The 25,385-nt window shown below is 45.8% G+C and overlaps 10 protein-coding genes and 1 non-coding gene across 11 annotated transcripts; 5 read left to right on the top strand and 6 right to left on the bottom strand.

Annotated features, from left to right (window-relative positions):
* The first annotated feature begins 2,079 nt into the window (after positions 1-2,079).
* F4817DRAFT_352412 (uncharacterized protein) lies at positions 2,080-5,061 on the top strand. The gene is made up of 4 exons (XM_049305229.1): positions 2,080-2,735; positions 2,806-3,009; positions 3,078-3,159; positions 3,231-5,061. The coding sequence occupies exons 1-4, from the start codon at positions 2,547-2,549 to the stop codon at positions 4,478-4,480; spliced, it is 1,725 nt and encodes a 574-aa protein (XP_049154339.1). The 5' UTR covers positions 2,080-2,546; the 3' UTR covers positions 4,481-5,061.
* A 1,284-nt stretch (positions 5,062-6,345) lies between these two features.
* F4817DRAFT_320630 (uncharacterized protein) lies at positions 6,346-8,884 on the bottom strand (the record flags this gene model as incomplete). The annotated part of the gene is made up of 2 exons (XM_049301206.1): positions 6,346-8,018; positions 8,854-8,884. The coding sequence occupies 2 exons, from the start codon at positions 8,882-8,884 to the stop codon at positions 6,346-6,348; spliced, it is 1,704 nt and encodes a 567-aa protein (XP_049154340.1).
* A 1,030-nt stretch (positions 8,885-9,914) lies between these two features.
* On the bottom strand, positions 9,915-10,962 carry F4817DRAFT_352417 (uncharacterized protein). Its single transcript, XM_049305230.1, has 3 exons — positions 10,763-10,962; positions 10,450-10,689; positions 9,915-10,391 (listed from the first exon to the last, which is right to left on the bottom strand). Exons 2-3 carry the CDS (start codon positions 10,522-10,524, stop codon positions 10,188-10,190), a joined length of 279 nt encoding a protein of 92 aa, XP_049154341.1. The 5' UTR covers positions 10,525-10,689; positions 10,763-10,962; the 3' UTR covers positions 9,915-10,187.
* A 484-nt stretch (positions 10,963-11,446) lies between these two features.
* F4817DRAFT_362118 (membrane-associated, eicosanoid/glutathione metabolism protein) lies at positions 11,447-11,983 on the top strand (the record flags this gene model as incomplete). Its single annotated transcript, XM_049306484.1, has 2 exons — positions 11,447-11,495; positions 11,577-11,983. 2 exons carry the CDS (start codon positions 11,447-11,449, stop codon positions 11,981-11,983), a joined length of 456 nt encoding a protein of 151 aa, XP_049154342.1.
* A 276-nt stretch (positions 11,984-12,259) lies between these two features.
* Positions 12,260-13,603, top strand: F4817DRAFT_291482 (BCNT-domain-containing protein). The gene has a single exon (XM_049299678.1). It carries the CDS (start codon positions 12,394-12,396, stop codon positions 13,402-13,404), a length of 1,011 nt encoding a protein of 336 aa, XP_049154343.1. The 5' UTR covers positions 12,260-12,393; the 3' UTR covers positions 13,405-13,603.
* A 773-nt stretch (positions 13,604-14,376) lies between these two features.
* F4817DRAFT_291504 (TIP41-domain-containing protein) lies at positions 14,377-15,903 on the top strand. Its single transcript, XM_049299679.1, has 2 exons — positions 14,377-15,379; positions 15,520-15,903. The coding sequence occupies exons 1-2, from the start codon at positions 14,555-14,557 to the stop codon at positions 15,640-15,642; spliced, it is 948 nt and encodes a 315-aa protein (XP_049154344.1). The 5' UTR covers positions 14,377-14,554; the 3' UTR covers positions 15,643-15,903.
* F4817DRAFT_291507 (uncharacterized protein) lies at positions 15,784-18,114 on the bottom strand. Its single transcript, XM_049299680.1, has one exon. It carries the CDS (start codon positions 17,959-17,961, stop codon positions 16,165-16,167), a length of 1,797 nt encoding a protein of 598 aa, XP_049154345.1. The 5' UTR covers positions 17,962-18,114; the 3' UTR covers positions 15,784-16,164.
* Positions 18,115-18,535: 421 nt separating this feature from the next.
* F4817DRAFT_362122 (alpha/beta-hydrolase) lies at positions 18,536-19,569 on the bottom strand (the record flags this gene model as incomplete). Its single annotated transcript, XM_049306485.1, has 4 exons — positions 18,536-18,952; positions 19,085-19,320; positions 19,398-19,481; positions 19,548-19,569. The coding sequence occupies 4 exons, from the start codon at positions 19,567-19,569 to the stop codon at positions 18,536-18,538; spliced, it is 759 nt and encodes a 252-aa protein (XP_049154346.1).
* Positions 19,570-20,052: 483 nt separating this feature from the next.
* On the bottom strand, positions 20,053-21,061 carry F4817DRAFT_369183 (alpha/beta-hydrolase; the record flags this gene model as incomplete). The annotated part of the gene is made up of 3 exons (XM_049307326.1): positions 20,766-21,061; positions 20,489-20,691; positions 20,053-20,415 (listed from the first exon to the last, which is right to left on the bottom strand). The coding sequence occupies exons 1-3, from the start codon at positions 20,989-20,991 to the stop codon at positions 20,053-20,055; spliced, it is 792 nt and encodes a 263-aa protein (XP_049154347.1). The 5' UTR covers positions 20,992-21,061.
* Positions 21,062-21,599: 538 nt separating this feature from the next.
* F4817DRAFT_t148 lies at positions 21,600-21,697 on the bottom strand. The gene has a single exon. It is a non-coding gene; the product is annotated as a tRNA-Ile (tRNA).
* Positions 21,698-23,568: 1,871 nt separating this feature from the next.
* On the top strand, positions 23,569-25,290 carry F4817DRAFT_352423 (uncharacterized protein). Its single transcript, XM_049305231.1, has one exon. It carries the CDS (start codon positions 23,621-23,623, stop codon positions 24,950-24,952), a length of 1,332 nt encoding a protein of 443 aa, XP_049154348.1. The 5' UTR covers positions 23,569-23,620; the 3' UTR covers positions 24,953-25,290.
* Positions 25,291-25,385: the final 95 nt, after the last annotated feature.

Here is a 25,385-nt window from a genome sequence, read left to right on the forward strand (position 1 = left end):
CAGTTTTGTTTACTTTAGTTGGTTGTAAAAAAAAAAATCATTTTTTGCTTTAATCAAGTATCTTACTATTAATATGACCTTTCAACTCTCCTGTCTCCTGTATATAGATACCTACGCAAATAAAGATGGCTTAATCAAGTCAAGTAAGGCTTAGTTGATATTATGACACAATGAACACAATATATAAAACCTACCCAAGTCGTGTCATGATTTGCTAAGACTCTTTACCGAGAAATGCTTGGCGTATAGTTCTGGCCCAATTTGGTTTCATTGCATATATCTTGCCAAGTTATGACTTTATATTATTGACGTCTTACGTAGACTAGGCTATGAAACTAGTCTGTCGTCCTCTTGCAAACTTCCTGGAGATCTGCGGAAGATATAATGCGACCAGGTTCAAGTCTAAACAGAGCTGGGATATATCCTCGTAGGAGAGAACTTAATCTCCTTGACGCTTACCGTTTGTGGGCTAAGTTAATACAAGGTAGAGAGTAACTAATAAGTCAGTAAAGTGCTAGCAAATTGCTGATGGCAGATGACAATTCAGCTAACACCATCTCACCTGCAAGAGGCGCTCCGGTCGCAATATCTGGAAGACGCATGCCATATAAGGGATTTCACCGGCGTAAAGTACAGCTGAGTCAGATCTGATGGCCGAGTGAAACCAAATGAAGAAGACATTAAGATACAATTAGTAAAAACTAATCGAAGTGCCAATGAAAAGGCGATGATAATTGATACTGCTATATCAAGTCTTCACCGAATTTCTTGGGTCTCTTGGGTGCGGCATTATACTGCTCCAATACCAAACGCAGTAAGAGACAAGCTCAGCTTCCGCTTCTTGTCTTCGCCGAGCTAGTTAATTGCCCTTGGACGTTCGGGACAAGGCTGTGCCACAGAAGTCGTAAGCTTCTTGAACTCCCTAAAGGGATCAGCCTAGGTTGTCCAATATTTAAGCAAGCGTTCAAGCAAGTCGAACGTAGGCTATATATACTTCTCAAGATGTAGACGAAGTAGGTAGTTGGCATGTCGTTTGTCCGTACTCCGTACTCTCGTTGCCGATACGAGTAAAAGATAGTTAATAACAAGCGCATGGCCAAGAACTTGGCGGGCGGAGAGGAAGACCAAGGCTTGGCCACCGGCGGAGCGTAAACTACCCCTTTAGAGTAAACACCATGTCCAGAATACCAAGAGATACCAAGACTTTCTGTCCGCCGTCATAGCCGTCAACAATGACAATGTTATCAAGAGGTGGTTTACAATGCCGGAGGAACGGAAGTGGAAAATCGGCAAGATGGTGTAAAGCACGTTGTATCGCACGCGATGCAAACCTCTAGGCTATTATAGAGATGTAGAAACGAATGGACGGCTTTTTAAAAGTGAAGAGAGCAAGAGGATTAAAGGGGAAAGGGGCAAGACAAGTATACTTTATAAGTGGTAGTTATGTATATGTGGTATTCTAAAAGCCAAAAGGCAACGGAATTGGCAATGGAATACGACAGACATGCTTTCTAAGACGATTCAAGCAACTTATTAGCTACTTATTAGATAAGAAAGTCATCGTATGTAGTACTTTGGTACGTAATAAGGTAATGATCAGTGATGATAGCTTCTAACCCAAGTATGTGGAAGAAATACATGTACTTAAGAAATACTTAAGAAATAGAATACATATTATGCAAAGGGGTACGGAATAACAGTAGCCAAAGTTACTAGGGAAATGGAAGGAAGTAGGCGCAGTCGAGTCTCGGCGCAGGAGGAACCGGCGGCCAAGGGTTTTCCAAGCTTTTTCCCAAGCATCCACAAGCATTTTTGGTGCATTTCTGGGCAGATATGTCGAGACAATCATCAAATGCCAAGATGCGCCAAGAGCTTGGCATTATCTTGGCACGGAAGTCACTACTGAGGAGGGGTGACTCGAATTTAGTAGTCACTACCCACTATAGATCGAGTCACTTTCGGCATAAGGTACCTGACTTGTTTGCCCCCATTTCCCTTAAACCAATCACTAACGGTCACCCGCTACACCCAAGACCCATTGCCAAGACTTTCCGCCTCGATATCGCCAAGGTCAAACGTCCATAATAAGGAGCAAGCACGACGCTCGATTTACATAAACTCGGCCTTCCTCTCCCCCCAGACAATACTGGCTTTTCTTCCTTTTTGCTCCTTTGGGAATCGAATCTTAGTATTATTGTTTGTTGCTTGGATTCGAAAAAAAAGAAGGCATTGAATGTTCAGTGCTCTCTCTATTCAGTACATATTATTCCACTATCGAAATAATCCTTTCCCGATTTAGACATTACCGCATCCGTTAGTCACATCACATGCTGGTGAGCTTGGACTGCCAAGACCAACACCAACACCAACACCGTACTTAGGTACAGCCAAAGCCCAGAAAGAAACAAGAAAAAAAGAAAATTTACCATAGTTGTTCCGAAACTTCCGAAATTCTTCCGCTCCATCACGTGTATCTCTATCATCACGTGAAAGACATCTACCCCTTATTTAAATTGCATTTGAAAGATTCCATTGAGGTCAAAGCCATGTCGGCAGCACCCGAGAGCAACCCGATCCAATCGGGCGGTGAGAGCTCGGCCTCCAACGGCACCACCCCAGCACCATCAACGGCTACAACCGCAACTTCGCAGTCTAGCGCCCCGGCCCAGGATGACTCCCTTCAATGCCGCTGGACTGGTTGCAGCGAGAAGTTTGGCTCGGCCGAAACTCTCTACGTAAGTTTTATTATTATATTATTATATAACTGGAATTATTTTCTTGTAGACTTAACTAACAGCAATCTAGGAGCACATTTGCGAGAAGCATGTTGGTCGCAAATCCACAAACAATCTTAACTTGACTTGCCAGTGGAATCAGTGCAAGACTACCACTGTCAAGCGAGATCATATCACATCACATATCCGAGTCCATGTTCCCTTGAAGCCACACAAATGTGACTTTTGTGGCAAGTCATTCAAGCGTCCTCAAGATTTGAAGAAACATGTCAAGGTATGTAATATGTTTTTCTACTCAGTTACAGATATTACTTCTTCTTCAGCTACTAACTCCGATTGTAGACACATGCGGATGACTCTGTCCTTGCCCGCTCGCCGGACCAGCATGGCCCAATGAACGGAGGTTATCGGGCTCCAGGAAAAGGTATGAAATCCCCCTTCAGTTCGAACCCCCCCCCTCCTAATTCCTCATTTGGAGGCTAATTTGCCTCATAGCTCCGTCTAGCTATTACGATCACAATGGTCAAATCCGTACTAACTCGACCGCCTTTGGCCAGCCGCCTCATCCTGCCGGCCACGCAAGTAGTTATTATCAGCACCACCCTCAAACCTCCTTTGGAGGCCCTATGTACTACCAACCCATGGGCGGTCGCGGTGATCACATGGGCTACCAGGCCTCCGCCGCTGAATATGACAATCGCAAACGTACCTACGATGTGCTTAACGAGTTCTTCGGCGATGCCAAGCGTAGGCACCTTGACCCCAACTCGTACGCCCAGGTTGGACAGAGACTCCTGCCCTTGCACGGAGTCCTCCCTATTCACTCCGGCTCCCTCGGAGCAGAGTATCTCCCAAGTCCGGGTGTCATGACCGTTGATGGACCCGCTGGTCATGGTCCGTACCAACAGCACTATTCGTTACCCCCTATGCCCAACGTCCGCACTAAGAGCGACCTTGTCCAGATCGATCAGCTCCTCGAGCAGATGCAGAGCACTGTATATGAAAGCTCTAACACAGCTGCCGCCGCTGGAGTCCACCAGCCCGGCTCGCACTACCTCCCCTTGAACTTCCGTCACAGCCAGTCCCCGCCGCACTCTGCAGCGCCGCACCAGTCCATGGCCAATAATGCGTACTCGGCCGCTCACGTAGCTTCGCCCTTGACCGCCGTCTCTTCGACCCATTCCAACGGCACCCCTGCTGTGACGCCCCCGTCGAGTTCCATGTCCTATACTTCGGGACATTCGCCTAGTGCCTCTTCTTCCGGCCTATCGCCCTCGACACGCCATAGCTCGACCACATCAGCGCTATACCCGACTCTTCCTGCTGTCACATCCGGCTATCCCGGCCAATCTGCAACATCAACCCTCGGTCCCACATTTGACCCCGATCCTCGCCGCCGCTACTCAGGCGGCATGCTGCAGCGTGCCAGTGCCGGACCCAGACCTCACCTCGACCGCGAACCCCCTACTACCTCTCGCGCGTCCGAGTCCGCTATCTCGGCCGTTAGCTCGCCTTCTGCAGAATCGGAGGCTAGCGCCGAGGCACGCGAGGACCAGGCATACGAGGCGTGGCTCGAAAACGTCCGCGTCATCGAGTATCTCCGCGAGTACGTCATCGATCGCATCAAGCGCAAGGACTACGACGCTGAGTCGCCCGCGTCGGCTGCGTCGGGCGGAACTGAGATGGATATCGATTCGCCCACGAGACCGCCGAGCCAGCCGGCGTATCCGGCGCTACCGCTATAGTAGGGGTGTAAAGATGGTGAGGTAAAAAAGATGATGTGAGTGATGTGGATGGGGGATGTACATAGGGACCATGGCGTTTGATGAGATGTACGAAGTCTGTTGATGTCGACTGAGCATGCGGCACCTTTTTTTTTTTCTCTCTTCTTTTCTCGTGTGTTTATTTCCCCTCAAAAGGGGTTATTATCGATTAGTTAGTCGGACTTGTTTTTCTTCAACATGGTGGAATTATCTTTTCTGCTATGAGAAGGGGAGGCCCCTACATAGTAGTATGTTTAGTTAGCTTGAGGGATTGTGCTGCCATGAGTGGGCATGATACGAAAACGAAGAGGGGAATGAATGAATGCATTCGCTATTCACACTGGTAGTTAGGTTGGGTTAAGTTAGGTACTTAGGCAGGTCGTTATGAACAAAACATAACTTATAGCGGTGAATTGGATAAATGAACAGTGCCATGGATTGCTAAGTGCTAGTTTGGTTAATACGATGGCATGATGTTCCTATTTGTTGAACATAGGTAGGTAAATTCCCGTGTCTCGTACGCAGTTGGGGATGATATGTCCTGTTGAATAGTAGCGTGCCTGGTAATAGGATTAACTGTAGAATTCGCAATAATAATCCTTGATTCTAAGCACGGAGTTATAAATAGGTGTTAAGGGGGGTAGACAACTACGTAGGTAGAGTTGTGGTTTTTGTGTTTATTGCTATTAAGGCCTTACTTAGACTATATAATCTCACTGATATATTTGCTGCCATTTGTAGATTAAAGAGGGGAGAAGGAGGAGAGAGGAGTTTTTCTATAATTTCAAGTTAACTCTTCTGCCATCGTTCTTTAGTAGCTGTCTAAGACTTAGCTGATAGATATACGCTTTGCTTCTGACCTATAACAGAAACTAGATATAGTCAATATATAATGTCTAGGAAATGCTGTGGTATACTTATTCGCTACGATCTTCTCTTGCTTAGTTCCTCCTTTCTAGTAAGCTCTTCTCTGTTCCTCTCTCCTTGTATAGTATTACACGTCCGATTTAATCAATCGTTTAAAACATATACTAGCTTGGTGTAACTCGCATTGTTCTTCCCGAATGCCTACCTATAGTTATGTCAAGTTGGTCGCCGTTAGATGGAATGATTAACTACTCTAGCAACCCTACTCATGATTAAATTGGTTTCTTACAAACATAAATCACCTAGTCGCTCTACGCAATCAACAAACGAACAGGCACCCGCGGATTCTCATAGTATATCGGGAGTCATCCCTATTCTATTCTTGTTGGTATCGTTCGTTTACTGATTCAAAAGGTGCGACTATATTACGTGTAGTCTTCAGAAAACAATCCAGGCCTTTCTTCGTTTACGATGCTCGATAATTTGCCCTTCTATATGATACTTCGCCAGCTGGGGGCGGTTTCAAACCACTCAGATACAGTCGTGTGCGGAAGGAAAAGAGTTAGAAGCTGAAAAAAAAAAGGAGGAGCAGAGATTCGAAAAAGAGAGGGCGTCCGCGGGGAACCTCATTTCACGTCCGACTCCGAAATGCTGCGCTATAACGTCCTGTAAGCATTGAAAGCACGCATATGCCCCAGACACCGGTCCTATTTTAGAGCAGCGAGACAGGTTAACCTGTCCAATCTCGATTATATCCGCCGTCTATCCTCCTATCCGATTGTTGGCCGTGATGGAAACTTGGGGTGCGAGATAAAAGGTATAATTATTCAGGGAAGCAGAGCACTTAGAAGCGGAGTGCCGAGAATCTCCGAGTCGGCAGTCATGACACGTGTATAATCATGAAAGAACCAGACCCATTGCCGTAGTGTAAGTGTTGCCCGAGAGATGGCTAGAGGGAATCCAAGGGGTGTCTCGAGCAGTTATCCAGGGGAATTGTTCTGGGAGTCAGAAGCTTCGTTGCGACATCTAGCGCACATGCACCAGCCACCGAGACTGCCACTCGCCCACTCCCTACGTTCTCTCACAGGTAGATCTACATCACAGTAGTGATTGAGAATCTCCTCTCCGGCTTCTATACCTCCTGGTGCATTCCCGACAACCCGCCTCTCCCGCGCCTTTAGTACCATCCGACCGCCCCATTCCCACGTAACATTTGGGTTGCAGTCATGATTGGCAAGGCACCAGTAAGGGTGCACGGCGGCGACGTCGGGTCGCCCATCTCTAGGGTTCTTTCGAGCCGAAGCGGTGCCACGAAATTTACTATACAAGGTATTAAATACCCATATATCATAATCGGCAATGGTGGCGTAGATGTCGATGTCCATTTTCTCAAGAATGTGAAGAGGCGTCTCGATATTATAAGAAAAGGAGAACGGAAGCGTCCAATCCGGTGGTGGGCCGGCCTTGGGAGATAAATCAATCTCATTGGTCTGGGAGGAGATGAAGTCCCCCCATAGATATTTAATTTGGTTGACGTCAAGTGGGTGTATTCCTTGGTGAGCTGCCATGGCTAAAACACGCGCGAGCAGCAAAAGATGCAAAGTTGCACCGGCGTCTTTAGCATCTGGATCCCTGGCGATCGAATCCGTATCCTTGTCGCAAACTGCTGGGTGGTAGAGCTTCTGGGCCTGCTCAAAACAATACTGGGTACAAAACACAGTATCATAGCATTCTGGACAGTTGACGGCAGTCGAATCGCTTCCTAAAGGTGGGAGCTCCCCACTGCAAGCATCACAGACAGACTCCTTTAGGCGATTATTGGCCGTAACCAAGGAATACTCGACAAGTACGTCTTCTCCCGGCGCGATGTATTCCTTGGCAAATACGCCGAGCTGGTTACATGTTGGAATTATATCGTACCCATCCGTGCGGCTTGGACATCCGAGCAATATAGGTAGCTGTGCAACTTCGACAGCACATTTAGGTGCTATCTCAGCCAACCCGGCGTTAAGGATGGCCAAGGATTCGTCTGAAAACCGATCCGGTTCGTAGCTATTCCAAGGATACACTTCTCTACGCACCATGCCCCAGTCCGGAAGATCACTCGCAGTGGAGACCGGCTTGCGTATTCTACGCTCGCTGACAGTCTGTATGTAGCTCCGCGTATTTAGGAGCTCCTGGTTATTCGGCGATATGGCAAGACCGCGCTCGCAGAAATTGTAAGCACTCCTTAGACAACCGCATAGCAGAAGATTCAAGGACAATATTTGATAACAGCGAATAGACGCCAACGAAGCGAACGCAGGAATGTCCTTTTCGCCATTATCTGACAGAGGCAAACGAGACTGGGTTCCCGATAGAGAGCCATGGTCTAGTACCTCTAGAAAGGGACCTTTGGCGTAACCTGTCAAGGCCTCGAAGGCTTGGGTATGGTATTCGAAACTCTCATCGCGAACTTCGTCGGTTAATAACAGAGCGCGGTAAGCGTCGCCAGCCGCTAAGTCAGGATAAGCCAAGTCGGAGTAGACCAATGCGCGCTGTATGTAAAGGATTAGGTCGTATGGATTCTCCAGCAGGTCATTAGTCAATGATTGGCGCTGTTGCAGAAGCGACTCGGTGCGAGGGTCGACCTCTTCCTCAGACTCGTCCATCACTCAAACACCCGCTAGTGCTCTTTTATACGGGAATCGATATGGGGTACCGTAGGGGAAGCTCGATAACGGTTGGGTGGGGGTTGAACCGCACTTCTGATCAGGGGCACGTCATTGCTTAGTTGTCTATAGATCCTCCTCGTACGCCTTGTATCGTCCTTGACGCCTTGTAGATAGGTAACCCAGCGAGTAGGAAGCTAGCCACAGATCAGCGTGGCGGGTACAAGATGCTACGCTTGTTTGAACCTAGAATCAAGATTTTGGAAAGGGTGGTTCTGTAAGATGTCTGATGATCGTCGGCGCGCGTTTTCGTTCCAGGTTTAGTTCCCGTTCCGCGTTTCTCGGTTGCGATCGATCGAACTGATCGAGGCGATCTCTAGTAGACGATCTCTAGTAGAGTAGTAATGTCGATCGATATGATGTTTATTTAGATATTGTACTGTTCTAGAAGATGGAGTTGGGTGGGGGTCTTGAAAAACGTTAGGGTTGAGAAAAAAATAAGCCGAAAAAAAAAAAGCTTATAACCCGTCTGAAGATGTTGGAATATTCTCGCAAGCGTAAAAAGTTATATAAGTCCGACAGACCCCTCCAAAGTGTGTGCCCAAGCTATGTGGGTTACTATGTGGGTGTGAGTTAGAATGTGCAGGATGTGGCACGACCCTTGGGTGGAGCAATGTTGGAAAATCTGGATGAGACGATCAGCCTAGAAAAGGACCCTTGGTGCTTCCAAAAGAGTGCTTTAAGGGTTACCTCTAAATTCAGGGTCCACAGGGGACCGGTTTCCAGTTTGTAGTGTACCTAGCTAGGTCGCACATGTTTGTTGATTTAGGTACGTACTAGCGGGGCTGGCCTGCGGGGTTACGGGCATGATGCAGTGAACCCAAGGCAACATTGACATACATCCATGTATGTTTTAAGTAGGTACCTACTTAGGTATGTAGGTACCTAAGGTAACTATGCAATTTGTGATTCGAAGAGTGATTTTAAGTCTTAGGTAATAATACGCATATCAAACATCTTGACCATAACTTCGATGCTTTTTTCTTTCTTGGTTTGTTTGCTTGTTTTATGGTTCGATCGTATTATAAGCATTGGATTTATTACTTGCATTATCATAATATTTCAAATGGTACCTAAACAATCGAGACCCCCCAAAAATACAGGAACAGCCAAACTCTAATAATAAATTTTTTCTCCGGTTATTCCGATGATCTATCAGACCCTTATCGAAAATTTTCAAAGTCTACGCTATGGTGTGATTTAAGCTACTGCGGAACCTCGCTACAATGTAACTTTATAGTTTATGACATTGCTACTGAGCCCCACACTCCATATGTTCCTCTGTCCCCTTATCGTGAGGCTCTAATGTGCCTAAATAGTTGTGAAAAATATAAGCAGCTTACAGAAGCATATTGACTTGGCGTAATGTTTAAGTAAAATTACCTAATGTAATAAGAGTACTTGTGGTTAAACTTTATAGGGAGTATACATGTAGATAAGAAGCCATCACCAAGCAATGGATGGACAAGAAAAAGGAGGGGAAAGGTAAGTAAGGGGGGGTATATTAAACGTCTAGTTGATCTTTTATGTCACACTAGAGACTTAACTTTTGTTTTGTTTTGTTTTGAACTGAGTCCCTAATGCGACATACGGTGATATTAGCTACTAGTCATTTTCTTGCGGCTTTTTGTTTTCTAGAAGTATTTCTTAAGTTATTAACTACCTTACCAATTGTGAATTGTAGGAGCCTGAAATTGAAGTTTCGGATTGCTCACATTTAGACGGTCTTCCTAATTGAGCCAATAGGCTATGAGCTACTGTTTTTAATCGACTTACTGCGGCAGTTGTAATAGTATGTATAATATACTTATCATGTGAACCAAAGGTTTCAATATCGTGTCAAAAGCTGCCCTTGCTGGGAATTTAAAAGGGAATTTTGTCGTAAACACTATCGGGTACCTTCAAGAGCTTATCTACATTTTAATACAGACGTATACATAATACAACGCGGATGATGAATCCCAGTCTTCCGAGAATGCAATGCTACCCTTTTAGCTGTCACCGCAATACCCGATGATAATACATAAACCTTAATGGAACTGACAATGTAATCTTATACCTCACCAATTGCGTAGGTATGTTTGAAAACGAGCGTGGATGATTCTCTCCATCTATTCGGGCTTCTTGCTAGCCGCCCCCTCTTTGACCATGCCTTCGCAGCCTGTGGCTTGTCCCAACTTCTGTTCGACCTTGCCAAACCCTTGAGATGAATCGCGGTTCTCGCCAGCCGTCTTCATGGTATCTACGGCATGGGCCTTGGCTTGCTCTCCGGAGCTAGTCCAAGCCTGCGAGCCCGTGGCGCTGCCGATAGCTGACTGGTCGTTGTTAGCATATTTGTAATAAGATAATTTCATTATGGCCGATTAGACTGACTTCTGTGGCTCCCTTGATGTATTCGGCATGGCCGCCGATAAGAGAGGGCTGCTGACTGTTGTTTTGTGAAGACATTATGCTTGAGTTGGGATATGGTTGTGATTTATGATGACTAGTGATTGGTCCGAAGAAGATATACTGCTATTGATTGATATAAAAAAAGTAGGTATGAATTTGCTGGAATGTTGAAAGACACTGACTTTATACTTTATAAGAGGTGCTTACTCGATTTCTACTTACCTGTTCAAGTTGGTGACGTCAATGGATTTATGACATTCATGACACAATTGGGTTACACACGAGAATATCTTACTTTAAAACTGTGGGGGAATTTAAGAATCTGGGGAAGATCTGAAGACGTTATCGAGGACGGCAAGGGTCTTGGCATCGAAAATCCATGCAGCCAATCGAACCTTTCTAGCTGATCGAAAGTGGAAGGTAAGATTATAAAGGTATTCTTTTACTCGTCTTATAAAACTCGAAGTGAAGGCATTTGATGTATTGAGTAGGAATAATATATAAGCAATAATTAAAACTACAAAGATGGGGTTAGTTCTAGACATTTACACATAATCCCTCATATCGATAGTAGTGTCCGTGCGATAACCCGCTGTCACTTTTATAAGTGTAACCCATTATCTAGCTAGTATCGTGGTATCAAAAATGTAGTAAATAATGCAGCGTCTTCGAAGCATTTAAGGGTTAGTGCAAGATGAACAATAAAAATTATAAATATAGCTACCCGTACGAGATATGAGTCATATTGCAAGGATTATCTCGTACGGACGTTTCAAAGGATGCTAAGGATGCTAATAAGCGGATACGCGCGAATGGTGATGTTGACGCTAAAAGACAACTTAGACAAGTCTATATAACGGCTTCATCTGCTTGAGGATCTATTGACTTTTATACCAAAGCATTTCTCTTTCCTTTTCCTTATAACTATCTCTAAGCAGCAACTCATAGATATATACGTTGCGAATCGATACCGATCAATATGTCGTCTACAATCGGAATTACGACCCCGGCACTTGCGCCTCTCTTGCGTAAGTTATCTCTACCTCTAACTATCTATACTTAAGCTAGGCCCATAAAGATAATACTAACAGCTATTCTCTCAACGATAGCTGTTACTGGTACTTTTGCAATGCCATTCTCGGCATACTTTGTTTTTCTAAGCTGCCGGGTTGTATACCACCGTCTCAAGGACCAGTTTTATGTCGGCGACAATTCATCCAAGAATGGTGACCCGAATAACAAGTTGTACCTGGCTAGCCGCTGCCACCAAAACTTTATCGAAAATGTACCAATGGCTCTCATCATTGCAGCCTTCGCTGAACTGAACGGCGCAAACCAGAGAACTCTCAGCAATGCCCTCACCGCCCTCTTGACTTTCCGAGTTCTACACGTGGAGCTGGGTCTTATTAATGGATTAGGCTTGGGTCGGCCAATTGGCTACTGGGGCACCATGGCTACGACTTTGTGGTTGGGCGGGTATGCTGCGTATCTTGTGAAGGGGTACTGGGGGTTCTGAGGGGTTGAGAAGCATTACTGGCATATGTACATTAGATGCTTGGTTTTATTATACACCTCTGTATGAGAAGAACTACATAGAGTTAATATTCATAGTGAAGCACTTTTAGTTTAGACTTGAAGTTTAAAGAGAATATGAATTTTAAGTGTGGAGTACCTACCAACTTGATAGACTTGTACCTGCACTTTAGTGGAGACATTATGGATCCATATATCTTGGCAAGTTCGATAAGATAAAGGACATAAGCTCCAAAAATCCCCCCCAGCTCTTTAGCAATCGCGAATCATGCGCCAAACATCTTCCAGCCTGTAACCTAATAGATTGATTACATTTTCCAGAATAGACGTCATCTAAATTAGAAAAATTAGAAAACCTACGCCCATTCTATTAAACTATTAAACTATTAAAATATGGTCGAGGAACCACTCATAGACGAAGAATATGCATCTGATGAAGATTCCGATTTCGCGCCCGATGCAGCACCATTAGATATCGACGCCGAGGCTTCAGAATCTGAAGATGATGAAGTCCAACTAGTCGCGGTACCGAGTAAGAAGCGAGGCGCCGATGCAGATGCCGATGCCGACGATGGATTTGAGAACTCGGGCGACGAAGCGATAATACAAAGGGGCAAGAAGAGACGAAAGAAAGAAAAGCGGAAGGATGACAACGTCGAGGATGATGAAGGTGGCGAGGGTGGGCTAATCAAGACCCGGAGTATGCGAGCAGCGGAGAAGGTCGAAAAGAAGTCGCGCACAGCCACCGGCCCAGTAACGATTGATGTGGACGATTTATGGGCTAAAATGACCGCCGCTCCCTTAATACCATCTAAAGCAGACATAGAAACGGAAAAGGAACCCCAAAAGCCAGTTCAGGAACAGGGATCGGATGGACAATCCAAACGTACAAAGGACAGACCACAAGCAGAGAAGCCAGGTGGAGATGAGCTGGCATCAATGATCAAGATAAAGCGTACCTACAATTTCGCTGGTAAGGTGCACGTCGAAGAAAAGCTGGTGCCTCGAGATTCGGCGGAAGCGAAGTTATACCTAGCATCTCAAGATCCCACGTCAGTCGAAGACGCCAAAGCCGAGGATAGTCAGCCTAGACGGAAACCTCGAAAAGCCTTCCGATCTATATTCGAGCCCGTCATCGAAGGATTTACACAGCGCGCAGACTTGAATCTCGGCATAGATGCAAGATTACAATTGCGCGAACAGGCAAAGGCCAAGAAGCTTAACGTGGTCGAGAAGAGCCGCATGGACTGGGCAGGATTTGTCGATAAGGAGGGTATTAAAGACGAACTCGAATTCGCTGGGAAGTCGAAAGAGTCTTACGTCAACCGACAAGACTTCTTGGCTCGTGTTGCGGCTAATCGAGACGAAGAAGCAAGGAGGGCGAGAGTTGCCGGTCGTGCTTGAGAAACTTGAGGAATGGGTTCATCTCTTCACATTACTTGGAGCATGTAGCTCCATTGCTTGGGCTGAGGATACCGGGAAATGTGAGGCTGGGTAAGGTGCATAAGAGTCGTGTCGCTTTAACTAAGGGAACTATTGTGTTATAGTAGAAGGCCGGTGGCAGAAAAGACTATTGGGTAAGGTAGCGATAGTGCTCTGCCAACTAGAGTCAATGTTCCACATGGCATACACTATGTTTCTCGACATTTGTTATACGGGTAGAGTGGGAATATATCATTAGGAAGCCTTACGATAGGATGGGTATGCGTTTAGTCCAAGTTAGAGACTTGATTAGCTGCAGGTGAGCCTTGACGGATTAAGCTTAGGTACCTCGTAGGTACATAGTACTATGTACCTTACCGTCAGGTCCCAACTCCAATTTGGGGAACTGAGTGACCCGACCTATGCCCCGCTCCCCACCCTACCTGTGCAGGGGCAGTTTGTGTGAGAGACCTGACATGACCTGACCTGTGTAAAAGTTCAGTAGACCTGTGGAATAAAGTTCATCTTACTTATGGACCAATTTGGCCATTTATAATTTAATTGATTAATACTCACTGAGTATTTATTGAGTACTTATTTTCCTATAGACCAATTTAGCCATTGATTAGTACTTATTAAATATTTATTAAGTATTTACTCTACCGATATTATTTTAATTTTTTTATAACAGTTATTATAATACTTATTTTGCTATATAGCAATTATGCCTTATATATTGTGCGGCATTTATATAGATAAATATACCTTATAAAAATTCGCTAAATGATAAAGGTCCATAGGTTAGGTGAACTTTATTCCACAGGTCTACTGAACTTTTACACAGGTCAGGTTATGTCAGGTCTCTTATACAAACTGCCCCTGCACAGGTTAGGTGAAGTCAGGTGGGGAGCGGGGCATAGGTCGGGTCACTCATGCTCCCCTCCAATTTCTGGGAAAGCAACCCCGCTGTGACGAAGCTCTGCCCCTCTATACTAAGTTAAAGCTCTATTTTATTCTTAGAGCTTGACAAAACTTCAACATTGACTATTATTTTTGAACATCCAAACCAATACTTTTACCTCCACCTACCAAAAACCAAAAACCAAAAACCAACAACTAACAAACTCCAACTATGGCAGCGCACATAACCTCGCCTAACGAGCCATTTCCACGGCCAGAAGACATCGCGGAAGCGACGACATCTCACCGACAAGGCTCGTTCATAATCTCAACGCGGAAACTGCCCATTTCAAAAGCCGGCCCTATCGAAGCTCTGGAGCAAGAGCTAGGCATCCCCGTGCCCGAGATGATCTTCGGCGACAACCTCGTTTCTGTGCGCCACGCGCCCTCCGGCTGGGCTGTCGAGTTCAACGCTCGCGATGCTTTAGACGCGGTGGACAAGACCGATCGGAACATGCTCCAGGTCGCTTACGCTAAGAGCTGGTCTGCTAGCCGCGAGCAGACCAGCGCTGGCATTAAAGATGTAGTCAGGCCGTACGATTGGAGCTACAGCACTACGTATCGGGGCAGCGTCGTCCCCCCCTCGTCTCGAGCTCCCCCGCCGCCGCCGGGTCCGGCAGCTACCGAGAACGACACTAACACGGAGGAATCCAAGAAATCAAGCGAGCAGGAGGTAGAAGGGGCCCAGAAGAACAAGTTCGAATTCACACCCTCAAACAATCCCATCCCAATCGAACTTCTAAAACGGCGGGACCCGATCCTCTTCTTCGACGAGGTCATGCTATACGAGAGCGAACTCGACGACAACGGGATCAGCATCTTCAGCGTCAAGCTGCGCGTGCACGAGCGGCGCATGCTGCTACTAGCTCGGCTTTTCATGCGTCTGGATAACGTCGTCGTGCGCATCCGCGACACGCGCGTGTACGTCGATTTCGCGGCTGAGGAGGTCACGCGCGAGTGCACGGCGAAGGAGCTGGGGTTCGAAGATGTAAAGCGGGTAAGTTTTACAATAAATAAATAAAATTTTAAAATTTTAGTCGTTGCTTGAAATCTCGAAATCTCGAAATCTCGAGGTGGAAAGGGGGAGAGGAATTAGGGAGATTGCACAAAAAAAAAGGCTGACTTGACTTCGTGTAGAAACTACTCATGACGGGCCTGGTACCCGACGCTGTGACGATAGCGTTGCGTGACGCTAATAAGATCGCCGACTTGCTTCCTACGGTGGAGCAGACTTTGGAAAGCGTCTCGCTGAGATCATAGACCTTAGATACGGACGGGATTATTTCGAATCTCGAGAGCTTATTTCTAAGGATCGGATTTGGTTGATCGGGGACTATAAGAGTAATGAGCAGGTGGGCAGGTTTATGAATTCTACGAAATGCATGGTTTGGCGTTCGCGGAGTTGGGCATGAGTAGAGCTTTGGCTCCCGAAAGGCATACGTTCACAAGTGAACGGTTTGATACATGATCATATGCTCAAAAGGGATAACATGGTATGAAAAATTATGGTGTATAGCAGCAAATGCAGATGGATTGGCTGGCATTGATTGAGGTATCGAGCTATCATATCACTCAAATAGTATACGATCTTCATGTCATTCGATTCCCCTAGCCCTTCCAAAGCGATAAGCATAGCCGACTGTAAAACACCTACCTAGCAACTTGATGAAGACCCATGCTAAGCATCATGCATCATGACCGGACAACTTTCAACCCTCAAACCCCAGTCTCCCAAACCCCTTTTCCTATACTCCTTGAATAACAATAAGATACTTTTCGAATTTAGCGAGCGCCTCGTGGTGAACTACTCTGCGTCATCTCCTCGTAGTCGAGCTGCCATTTATCCACCTCCTGGAACTTGCGCGCTGCGTTCTTTAGCTCCTCGCCCACTCGCGAGACCATGACCTGACTGCTTTCCTCCCCATCCTGCTGCTCCTCGTCGGCCTCGCCTTCTTCTGCTCCATCATCCTCGGACTCCCCTTGGTTCTCTTTGTCTGATGTCCGGCCATACGTGATCGTAGTACGTCTATTAGTGCTGGGAGTCTGCTTTGCGGTCTTACCGCGCGAAGTGGGACGCGCCCGTCCCGCATTCTGGTTCCTAGACTGTCCTGCTCGGGAGCCCGGCCGCACCGGGTGTCGTCGGGCTCGAATGTCAAGGTAAGAGAGCTCGTCGTCATCATCACCCAGGCCGGATATGTCAACCTCTGCTTCTGAATCCTCATCGTCGGCTCTAGCGTGTCTACGGCGCCGACGCGGTAACAAGCCCGCTAAATCTGCAGTCGTGACTTTAGGCTCCGGCTTGGAGGCACCCTTGCGCTTGGTCTTTGCGGCCTGCTGCGGCGGCGGAGAAGACTCGCGGTAATTTGGAGAGTAAGTTAAGGAGGGCGGCGAAGAGATATCGGAGACATTATCGTTTGCAACTGGGGTCCTTCGGAGGACAGAGGCCGGCCGTCTCAGGCGAGCTCGCGTGAGCGACTGGAGAGGCGGCCAGACCTCTGGGTCTTCCTGGGAGGAGCCGCTACTTAATGGAGGCGCCATGAGCTCCTCGTCCATAATGGGTGTTACGGGCCTACTACTCTGTTGTCGAGGTGGAGGAGTAGATGGGGGAGATGATAACTCTGAATCTGATCCCTGTACTACGGGATCCTCGACGGGTTTATTGTCTTCAAATGGGGACGATCTTGCGCGGCGTTCATGACCTTCTGAGGATTTTCGCTTACGCGAATTTGCGCGTGGTAAATCCTGCGGCGACACTGGACCAGCCTCAACCTCTCCGGAACGTCTCTTAGAAGGCTTAAGCGGGGTTGATTCGGCTTCAGGGGCAAACCCTTCTTCATCAGCTGCTTCTTCTTCTTCATCTTCATCCTGGTCAGATTCCGGCTCGGGCTCGGGCTCTAATCTTTGAGGACGTGGCTTTTGGGCAGTACCAAGGATACTAGGCTCTCGTACTCTCCTCTTAAACATGCCGATGTTAAATGTCGAGCTATAACCAGGCGTGTTGGGACCCGTCCGGCTGCTAGGACGAATGTAACCATCCTCCCTACTTAGAAAACTTCCCGCGCGGGGCCGTCGTTTAAAAACACTGGCGGACATAGTAGACGTGTCAGCTGATCGCTGCGCACTTGCTGGACCTGCGGTATCAAATGTTGTATTCAAGTCGTCAAAGTCTGAATCATCCAAGTCCAGTCCTGACATGTCCGCCATTCTCCTCTGTTGCGGGGTCCCGGCCACTTTGCGCCCCAATTCGACCGAATGTTCTGACGGTTCTCCGGGCTCATCTGCCCGACTGCTCGACGTCGAAGTCATGTTTTCTAGCCTATCCATGGCAGAGTCGCGTTGCTGTCGCGCGACCTCTAATGCCTTCAATTGGTGTGAAGATGTAGATCGCGTGCGCGTAATAGTGTTCGCATCGCGCATCGACTCACGTCTCTGTTTTGCCTTTTCCTTTTCCCGGTCACTCACATCGTATATATCAGAGCTGGTTTCGGCAGGTTGTTTCGGTACCACAACGGGTTCGGGGCTTTTGGCTTTTGCGACTGTTCGAGTCGACGCGACGCGTGTTCTCTTAGGTCGCGGCATAGTTGGTGATAATTGAGAATTATTGGGTGTGATATGCTATTTACCGAGAAATCAAATATTTCAAAACTCAACAATCCGTCAGTTCATGGCTGAGAGCGTTATAAAAATTATTGTTATGGAAGGTTGGGGGGAGGATGTGTGAGTGGGGAGAGTTGGGCGCCGGGAGCTTGACGCGTTGAAAGCGTGTTTAAAGATAAGACCCACAAACCTACCTAAACGAAAGCCTAATGGCTACTTCGTAAGTATTTAAGTACCTAACCTATACCTCAACATCCAATTTATTTTCAATAGACTACCTATACATACCTAGTGTAGGTAAACGTAATATCACGTGATTCCATTCAACCACACCACCGCTACCTAAATATAGCTTTTTATTATTTATTTAAATACTACCATGGGTTGGAGTGCTGGGATGAGTTAATAAATATGTTCATATTATCTGTTCAGTACTATCTGGCGCTATTCACACTATGGACGGCTAAACTAGAATTGTATCGCCCAAAGATCGTATAGAAACTGTAGAAGGCGGCATGTCGTGCTGATGAACATCAAAAAGTACGAGAATTCCCTCTCAGAAATGGTCATGGAAGAACCCTAAGGCAAGCTTATAGCCCCTTTCATACTCGACTCTCACCCTGCCATCCTTGAGATTGGCGCGGGCACTCATGAACCCATGTGTCTGGTCCTTAAAAATCTCGACATGTTTCGGGACCTTAAGGTTCTCCTCGTACTTCCTAACATCTTCGACGTCCTCGTCCCCGGATGCGAGAACCATTGTTGGGATCTTGACATTTGCGGCGTCCCCTGCGTCAATCATCCCTGGGGACGTCTGAACCGCAACCTTAAAGGGGACCCTACCGTGGCCGGCAAGTATACTAGCCATCTTACCTCCCCAGCAGTAACCCACAATACCCCATGATTTGATACTGTTATTGTGTACTTCTGCTGCCCCCAGAAAATCTCGGACCTTATGCATATGGTTCGACCACTACAAATATCAGGGTTAATATTTGCCCTAGTATGCATTTACAGTTCTTTTAAGACTCTTCTCGGGTGGGAGGAGTTGAGTAGTTCTGGAAATTATGAAATGAAAAAATAAAGAGTTATGGGAGACCCGTACCACAGCAACCTCCTGAAACCACTTGCCTATCTTTGCCTTCTTGTCGTCATCCGTTGGCGGGTACCATTCCAGTTCAGCCGTATTACCCTCAAAGAAATCGGGCATAAACACCTGATATTTCCTGTCCGCGTCGCCATACGCCAGAATGTCTGCTCCTTGGATCGTCTGAGGGAAAAAGCCGAAAATATCGTAAACTGCTAAAATTGCCCTATCTGAATCTGCCGGCCCAGTCACGTCTTCGCAATAAAGAAGTGTCATATCAGTGTGAGATACCAGCATTTCGATTTTTTTATTGGTTAATGCAAATACTCACAAGTTTTGGTACCGTTAAGTTCAATATACGTGCCCTTGGGCTCATAGCCCTCGTCAACAACGGGGGGGATTCTATAAGATGCGGCTGGTGAGTATAATGAGTTAAATATAGGGTTAACTGCTGGAAAAGGAGAAAAATGGTACTTGCAACATGCTTCGCTATATTTCGACATTTCGGCTTTTTCAGATTTTATGTAACTACCTACCGTTTAGAAGTCAGAATACCTATGACTTTATCTAGTATTCTCCTCTCGGTTTTTAAACATCCTCAGGAGGAATAGTGGAGCCTTGCATTATCCAACCTAACTATTAGCTAGTATTCTAAGCCTCAAATTGAGAGATCTGTTCATGGTATCTCAAAGCTATACCCATGTACCTAAGTGGATATGTGTAGGCGGGGGCATTGTTGGGTCCATTACTTTGCTTTTCATGTTCCTATACCTACCATATAGTATAGTAAGATCTATCATCTATACCTAGACGTTTCAAGTCCTATGTCTCCCCTTTATTGTTGAAGCACCTTGGGAATTTCACATCGTCGAAATAGAAAAGTGCTTTCATTTTAATAGTTCTTAGCTAGCTACCTAGGTTACATAATACAATTTCAAATAACTGCCCTGTAGGTAATTATCGATCCCGCCTATATTTATCTCGACCTACTTGTATTCACCCTTTGCTGCCGCATTCACAATCCAGTTGATTACTTCCTGCGGCTTGGTGTAACTAGGACAGTGCCCTACCTGCAGAGACGTGACATCGACCTTGTTCCCGCTCTCTTTCTCAATCGACTCTATCCATTCTCTCTGATACTTGGGCGGAAGAATGGCGTCCTCCTCACACAGCAAGTACGACACTGGGAGGTCCTTGTAGCCGGGGTATGTCAACTCAGAAGCAAAACTAGCAGATGAGTGGGTTTGGAATTTTCCAACGATTGCTTCTCTTTCTTTCGCGTCGGGAAGATCTGAGATTATCAGTGCAGCGGCGGCAGGTAGATCGACGTAATCCATCCAACCTTGCTCCTATTATGACGGTGTCAGATGGTGACGAATGAACAAGCAGCACGAATATTGAAGAAACGGAAAAGTGACTAACATCAGTAAACTCGACACGATTTTCGCTAGGCATTTCTGCGAGAAGACTTCGCGAAGAGCGTCCTACAGGCGGTACCAATGCTGTCATGTAGGCAAGCCCAACAATTCCGCCCCTTTTACCTTGGCTCTGCCTCTCTTTCTTGGTGAGTCCCTTAGTGCTTTCGGTGGTTGGCACACCTCCGTAGGAATGGGCGACTAGAACGACTATAGCGTGTAGCGTTAACATTTGACCTTCGCTATCTATATAAATTAGGTTTTAGGAGCTCTATAACACTTACTGTCCTTCCCCTCGTCCGCAAGTTTGAATATCTCCTTGGCGACAAAGGCAGCATCGTCGTACATGGTCGGCAGCTTTTCCGGTCTTGGCCCAGCCCTCAAGCCAACACTCGGGTAGTGCAAAGCTTTGATATCATAGCCTTTTGCCGCAATAGCATCGACGATATTATCGTATACCTCGGGCGGCGCGAATGAACCGCCAACGATCAATATTGTAGGCTTAGACATGTTGGAATATAGGTATAAGTTGAGTTTAATGTTTGATTTCTATCTTGTCTCGTCACAAAGAATTCTCAGGATATTGCAATTAAATAAATCTATCAGGTACCTATTTGATATGGACACATGGATTTATACTACTTTTTCCATTACGTATAGCATGAACTTATTTCTAGATTCTCGGGTGCTTTTTACTAATATGACATTTCTGCTCCAATTATCAACTCCCCGATGAGTTACTGGCTACATACTTGAGATATGTAATAGTACGTATTTTGACAATGATATTCGTTTCGCGCATCGTGAAGGGGCAGCTGATGATGCCGAACATGGTCAAATCGGAAAGATATATGCGCCGTCGCCTTGTCCGGATCCATTCCTGCAGTATGTAGGTAGGTAATATCACGTCGATTAGGTACTCCCCCGACCCATTTGTGTACGTGCCTGCTTAGAAATTTATGTACCCGTTGCTTAGAAAGGAGCCGATGCTTACCAAGAAGCGCTAATTAGAAAAAGTTAAGCTAAAGTATCTCCAGTTGGCGTTAACCCTAAGGTATCCACAATCGCAACTATTACGTGCCACTATATGCGGACGACTCCGAGACCACCAAAAATATTGGTCCCAGGCGGGCTCGAACCGCCGGCCTTCGCATTGACTAGATATAACTTCAATGTAATATTAGTACGACGCTCTAACCAACTGAGCTATGGGACCCGGTTTGGGAACATGTCAGGGAACATGTTGTGTTGTGTTGTGGTTGGTGAGATTTGGCTTACGCACCAAAATATATCAAACTTATTGCGTTCAACCGTGGGGTCGGGAGACTAAAAAGAAATTACTAAGACCAGTAAGACTTAGGAAGGGGGATTCACTTATGGCTCAAACTAAAGTAACTTGATGCATAAAATACTGAATTATTAGAGATATAATGGGATCCGACACATCTATCGATCGAGAGAATATCAATATCGCCAAGAGACTAAGTAATGAAGAACAGAAATCGGGACTGTGGATAATCTAAATACGTAAAGGTGATATCGCCAGTAATCCTTGTTCAATGTCCTTGAAGGAAGCAAAGACGGCGCTACTAAGCTAGATATTGTATGCTACCTTGGAATCCATTAGGATAGCTATGTACTTATCTAAATGCTACTCCCAGAAACTTGATTTAGCCTGACTTCGGAGCAGAGTCATCAGAGGGAGTGTTCGGAATCTCTGACTCAATTGGCTCGGCCCATCTCACAGTTTTAGGACTCTCGCTGCTGCCAAAATTAGATTCTGTTTTCGTAGCGTTGGTGCCATTCGCGCCGTTCGTGTTGTTTGGTGCGGGTGTGGTGCTTCGTGTCGTTAGGTAGTTTATCGCAATGTCTAAGTCGCTATCCTGACTGTTGTCTTGAGAGGACATGTTGAGATTATTGTTCTGGTAGTTGTCTGGCAGCAAATTTCTTTCATGATAAGTGAAAAAAAGTTCTCTGGGGGGGTTTTTTAAGAGGAAGGCCAAACTGAGGGTGCTCTATGTGTTTAAATAATCTTGTACATAAAGTTGCCTACGCATAGATTCCATAGTGTCTAGTTAGATAGGTATATGCAATAAAATGATGTAACTTGTGTAGATATTTCATGGCTTTCTGAATCAGTGTAAATACAGATATGATGGTCGTCTGACTCGCAGGGAATGAATGAAGACAGCCTTGACACATATCATAGGAATCTCCTTACACGTGTTTTGCCTACTAGCGAGTTTCACTTCAGAAGAAATTGCCCAAATTAGGTGTAACTACGCTGTTGGAAACTCTTCTTATCTTTTTGAAGTAATGGTACTACCCTACTTGTATTGTGTGTAATGGTGAAGCAGCAACTGTTAGTCACTGTCACACTACAATGACTACATCATAAAGATTAATAAAGGGGCACCATGTACCTGAACCACCCGTAGATTCACCAAAAGAATTGGGCAAGCACTTGCATAGGAAATCAATGGGGGAATTATTGCGGTACTCTGGGTTGGTCAGTAACTCGTTTTATCCTTCGTTAAGATAACACGCCACATAAATCTCAATAGTCAATCTGCATTTCATATTTAAACGTGACAGGACTCGCAAACTCTACTATGACGAATACACCTCAAACGGCGAGCTTGATATATCCCAATATAGCTTATATAAGCCAAGAGAGGAGTCACCAAGGGGATAATTGAAGGACTAGCAGTTAATTGTTTAGGTAGGGCTAAGATATGTATATCTCTTAACTATGCAACAAATATGGCAAGTCAATGGAAATAATCTTGTCATAAATATATTCAAAATAAGTCTTATAGGACTATGCCTATCGAGAAGTTCGGTACACTATAGTCTCCTAAAAAGTCAATTAATAATCCACATTAGCCATAAAGAAATTAGAGTAGAATCAAAGTTGAAATATGTAGATGCTTTATGTATTTCCGGTAATTATTATTTTAATTGTCAGGGAGATAAGTTACCTTAGATAGGCTAGTTAGGCACTTGAGTATAAAAAAGGTATACATTTATTCGGAATTAATACTGGCTGCGCTAATATGGGGTATTTTCTTCTTTTCACCAATACAACATTCTCTCCCTTTCCTCCCCGAGGCCCATTTCGGAATTCTTTAATTACACTATGGCCTCGCCGGTTTCATCTATTGCTGAGTTAGCACCAGAGATTCTGTTAGAAATCTTTAAACGGCTTGCTAAGGATAACAATGCGACGCTTGTCCCCTCTATCCTGTGTTGCAGAAAATGGCGGCCTCTAGCCCTGTCTGTCCTATATGACGACGTTGTTTTAAACCAACAACGTCTTGTTAAGTTCGTGGAAAACTGCGCAGACCATGAGATCCGTTCTCTCACATTGCGCATGGGTGCTATTCCCGTCAACCCCTATGATACAGCCGAAGCCAAGCAAACGGCTGAAGTTAGGCTAGAAGCTCTGAGACGACTTTGCTCACGGATTACGAGGCTTAAGCCCACGGTTGTATCAATCTTAGTGGATTTTCCATTTCCATATACTGGCTCAAGTGAAATCTCTTCTATTATAAACAACTTACCCGCTTCCTGCATAAGCCTGGAAATCGATATAAGATACGGCAGCGTCATCCATAACTTCGCTCTAGGTTCGCAACCACATTCGCACTTATGTGATTCTATCCGTGATACCCTCCCTCGGTTACAACACCTGCGCCTGCGTCTCCCACGGATTTGCCCTGATATTTTCTCTGTCCAGTCGCCCAGTCAGGGCGCGCACCGTCAAACCAGCCGCGCCGCAGAACTCAAAACGTGCCTTATTAATCTTTCCCTGCGCCTTCCTGGCACTTTATCTCGGGGTGTCTGGGCGACTCTATGCAGCGACGATATTGCCCAAACCCCATATGTTGGGTTACTAACCCGATTGCCTTCAGCTCTTCCTTCAGTTCTCCCAGTTCTGAAAGACTTTGCCTGTCTAAACTCCGTTAATCTTGAGAGGCTCTGGGCCATCGACGTGCAGCCCCGAGATCTAACACTGCCGCATTCCTGGTCGGCCTGGGTGCGTCGCGACTTCATTTCCAATGCTAGTTTTCCAATTCATGTACTCAACATCGGCGGCTTTAAACCTGACGCCTGGCTAGCAAGGGTACCATTATCAACGAGCCCAGAGAAGACACAAGATTGGGTGTCATCACCAGATGTTTTAGAGATGTTGGCTGAGGATAGCACCTGGATAGAGACCACTACTGGAGCCCGTCTACCAATGGCCATGCTACGAGAGGACCAGGACACGCGTGAGGCACTGACTAGAATACCGTTCTATGAGCGCAATCTCATCACTTGTATGTTATGGATAAACGAGGATGAGACAGGTGAAAAATTACTTCCAGAGGGGCCTGGAGAATTGATGCAGCAGTGGGATTTAAACGAAATAACACCGAGTGGTTGGACGAGGGACGCACACACAGGTTCGCCCATGGTTCGAGCATGACCTAGTTTAGAAAAATACGCTCTAGTTCAAGAAGCTGATATAGTGACAACTACTGAAGTGATCAACTTTCGTTTCTACGCTGCCAATAGCTTACTTCGCAACAGCCCCTTTTATTCAACTTCAACCGAAGTAAATGGATAGGGATATTAAATATATACAATAGAAGGGGTTTAGCCTCCATATTATTAGCTACCACTCTAATAACTTGTAATGATGATTTCCAGTAAATAGTCCCAATAATGTGATCAGCTGAATGCGATGTTTGTAGCTGTTAACTGTTTGTAACTAGCAGCCATTAGGGCTAAGCTCGGGCCATCTTTAAGCGCTCTGCCGTTTGCTTGTTTAAGTTAGTTTAAGTTAGGTACATAGGTAGTCACGTACCAGTCTGTAACTCTCCCAAAACGTCATCCCTTCAATCCCACAAGTTGGAATG

Source organism: Daldinia loculata (assembly GCF_022478755.1).
Source record: "Daldinia loculata strain CBS 113971 unplaced genomic scaffold F4817scaffold_84, whole genome shotgun sequence".
NCBI classification, from domain to species: domain Eukaryota; kingdom Fungi; phylum Ascomycota; class Sordariomycetes; order Xylariales; family Hypoxylaceae; genus Daldinia; species Daldinia loculata.

Bases quoted from the DNA above. Each gene is read 5' to 3' on its own strand.
- F4817DRAFT_352412 (XM_049305229.1), top strand. From the start codon at position 2,547: ATGTCGGCAGCACCCGAGAGCAACCCGATCCAATCGGGCGGTGAGAGC. The intron at 2,736-2,805 runs GTAAGTTTTATT...ACAGCAATCTAG, and splicing joins GCTCGGCCGAAACTCTCTAC to GAGCACATTTGCGAGAAGCA. The intron at 3,010-3,077 runs GTATGTAATATG...CTCCGATTGTAG, and splicing joins ATTTGAAGAAACATGTCAAG to ACACATGCGGATGACTCTGT.
- F4817DRAFT_352417 (XM_049305230.1), bottom strand. From the start codon at position 10,524: ATGTCTTCACAAAACAACAGTCAGCAGCCCTCTCTTATCGGCGGCCAT. The intron at 10,392-10,449 runs GTCAGTCTAATC...AACAACGACCAG, and splicing joins ACATCAAGGGAGCCACAGAA to TCAGCTATCGGCAGCGCCAC.
- F4817DRAFT_291482 (XM_049299678.1), top strand. From the start codon at position 12,394: ATGGTCGAGGAACCACTCATAGACGAAGAATATGCATCTGATGAAGAT.
- F4817DRAFT_291504 (XM_049299679.1), top strand. From the start codon at position 14,555: ATGGCAGCGCACATAACCTCGCCTAACGAGCCATTTCCACGGCCAGAA. The intron at 15,380-15,519 runs GTAAGTTTTACA...GACTTCGTGTAG, and splicing joins GGTTCGAAGATGTAAAGCGG to AAACTACTCATGACGGGCCT.
- F4817DRAFT_291507 (XM_049299680.1), bottom strand. From the start codon at position 17,961: ATGCCGCGACCTAAGAGAACACGCGTCGCGTCGACTCGAACAGTCGCA.
- F4817DRAFT_352423 (XM_049305231.1), top strand. From the start codon at position 23,621: ATGGCCTCGCCGGTTTCATCTATTGCTGAGTTAGCACCAGAGATTCTG.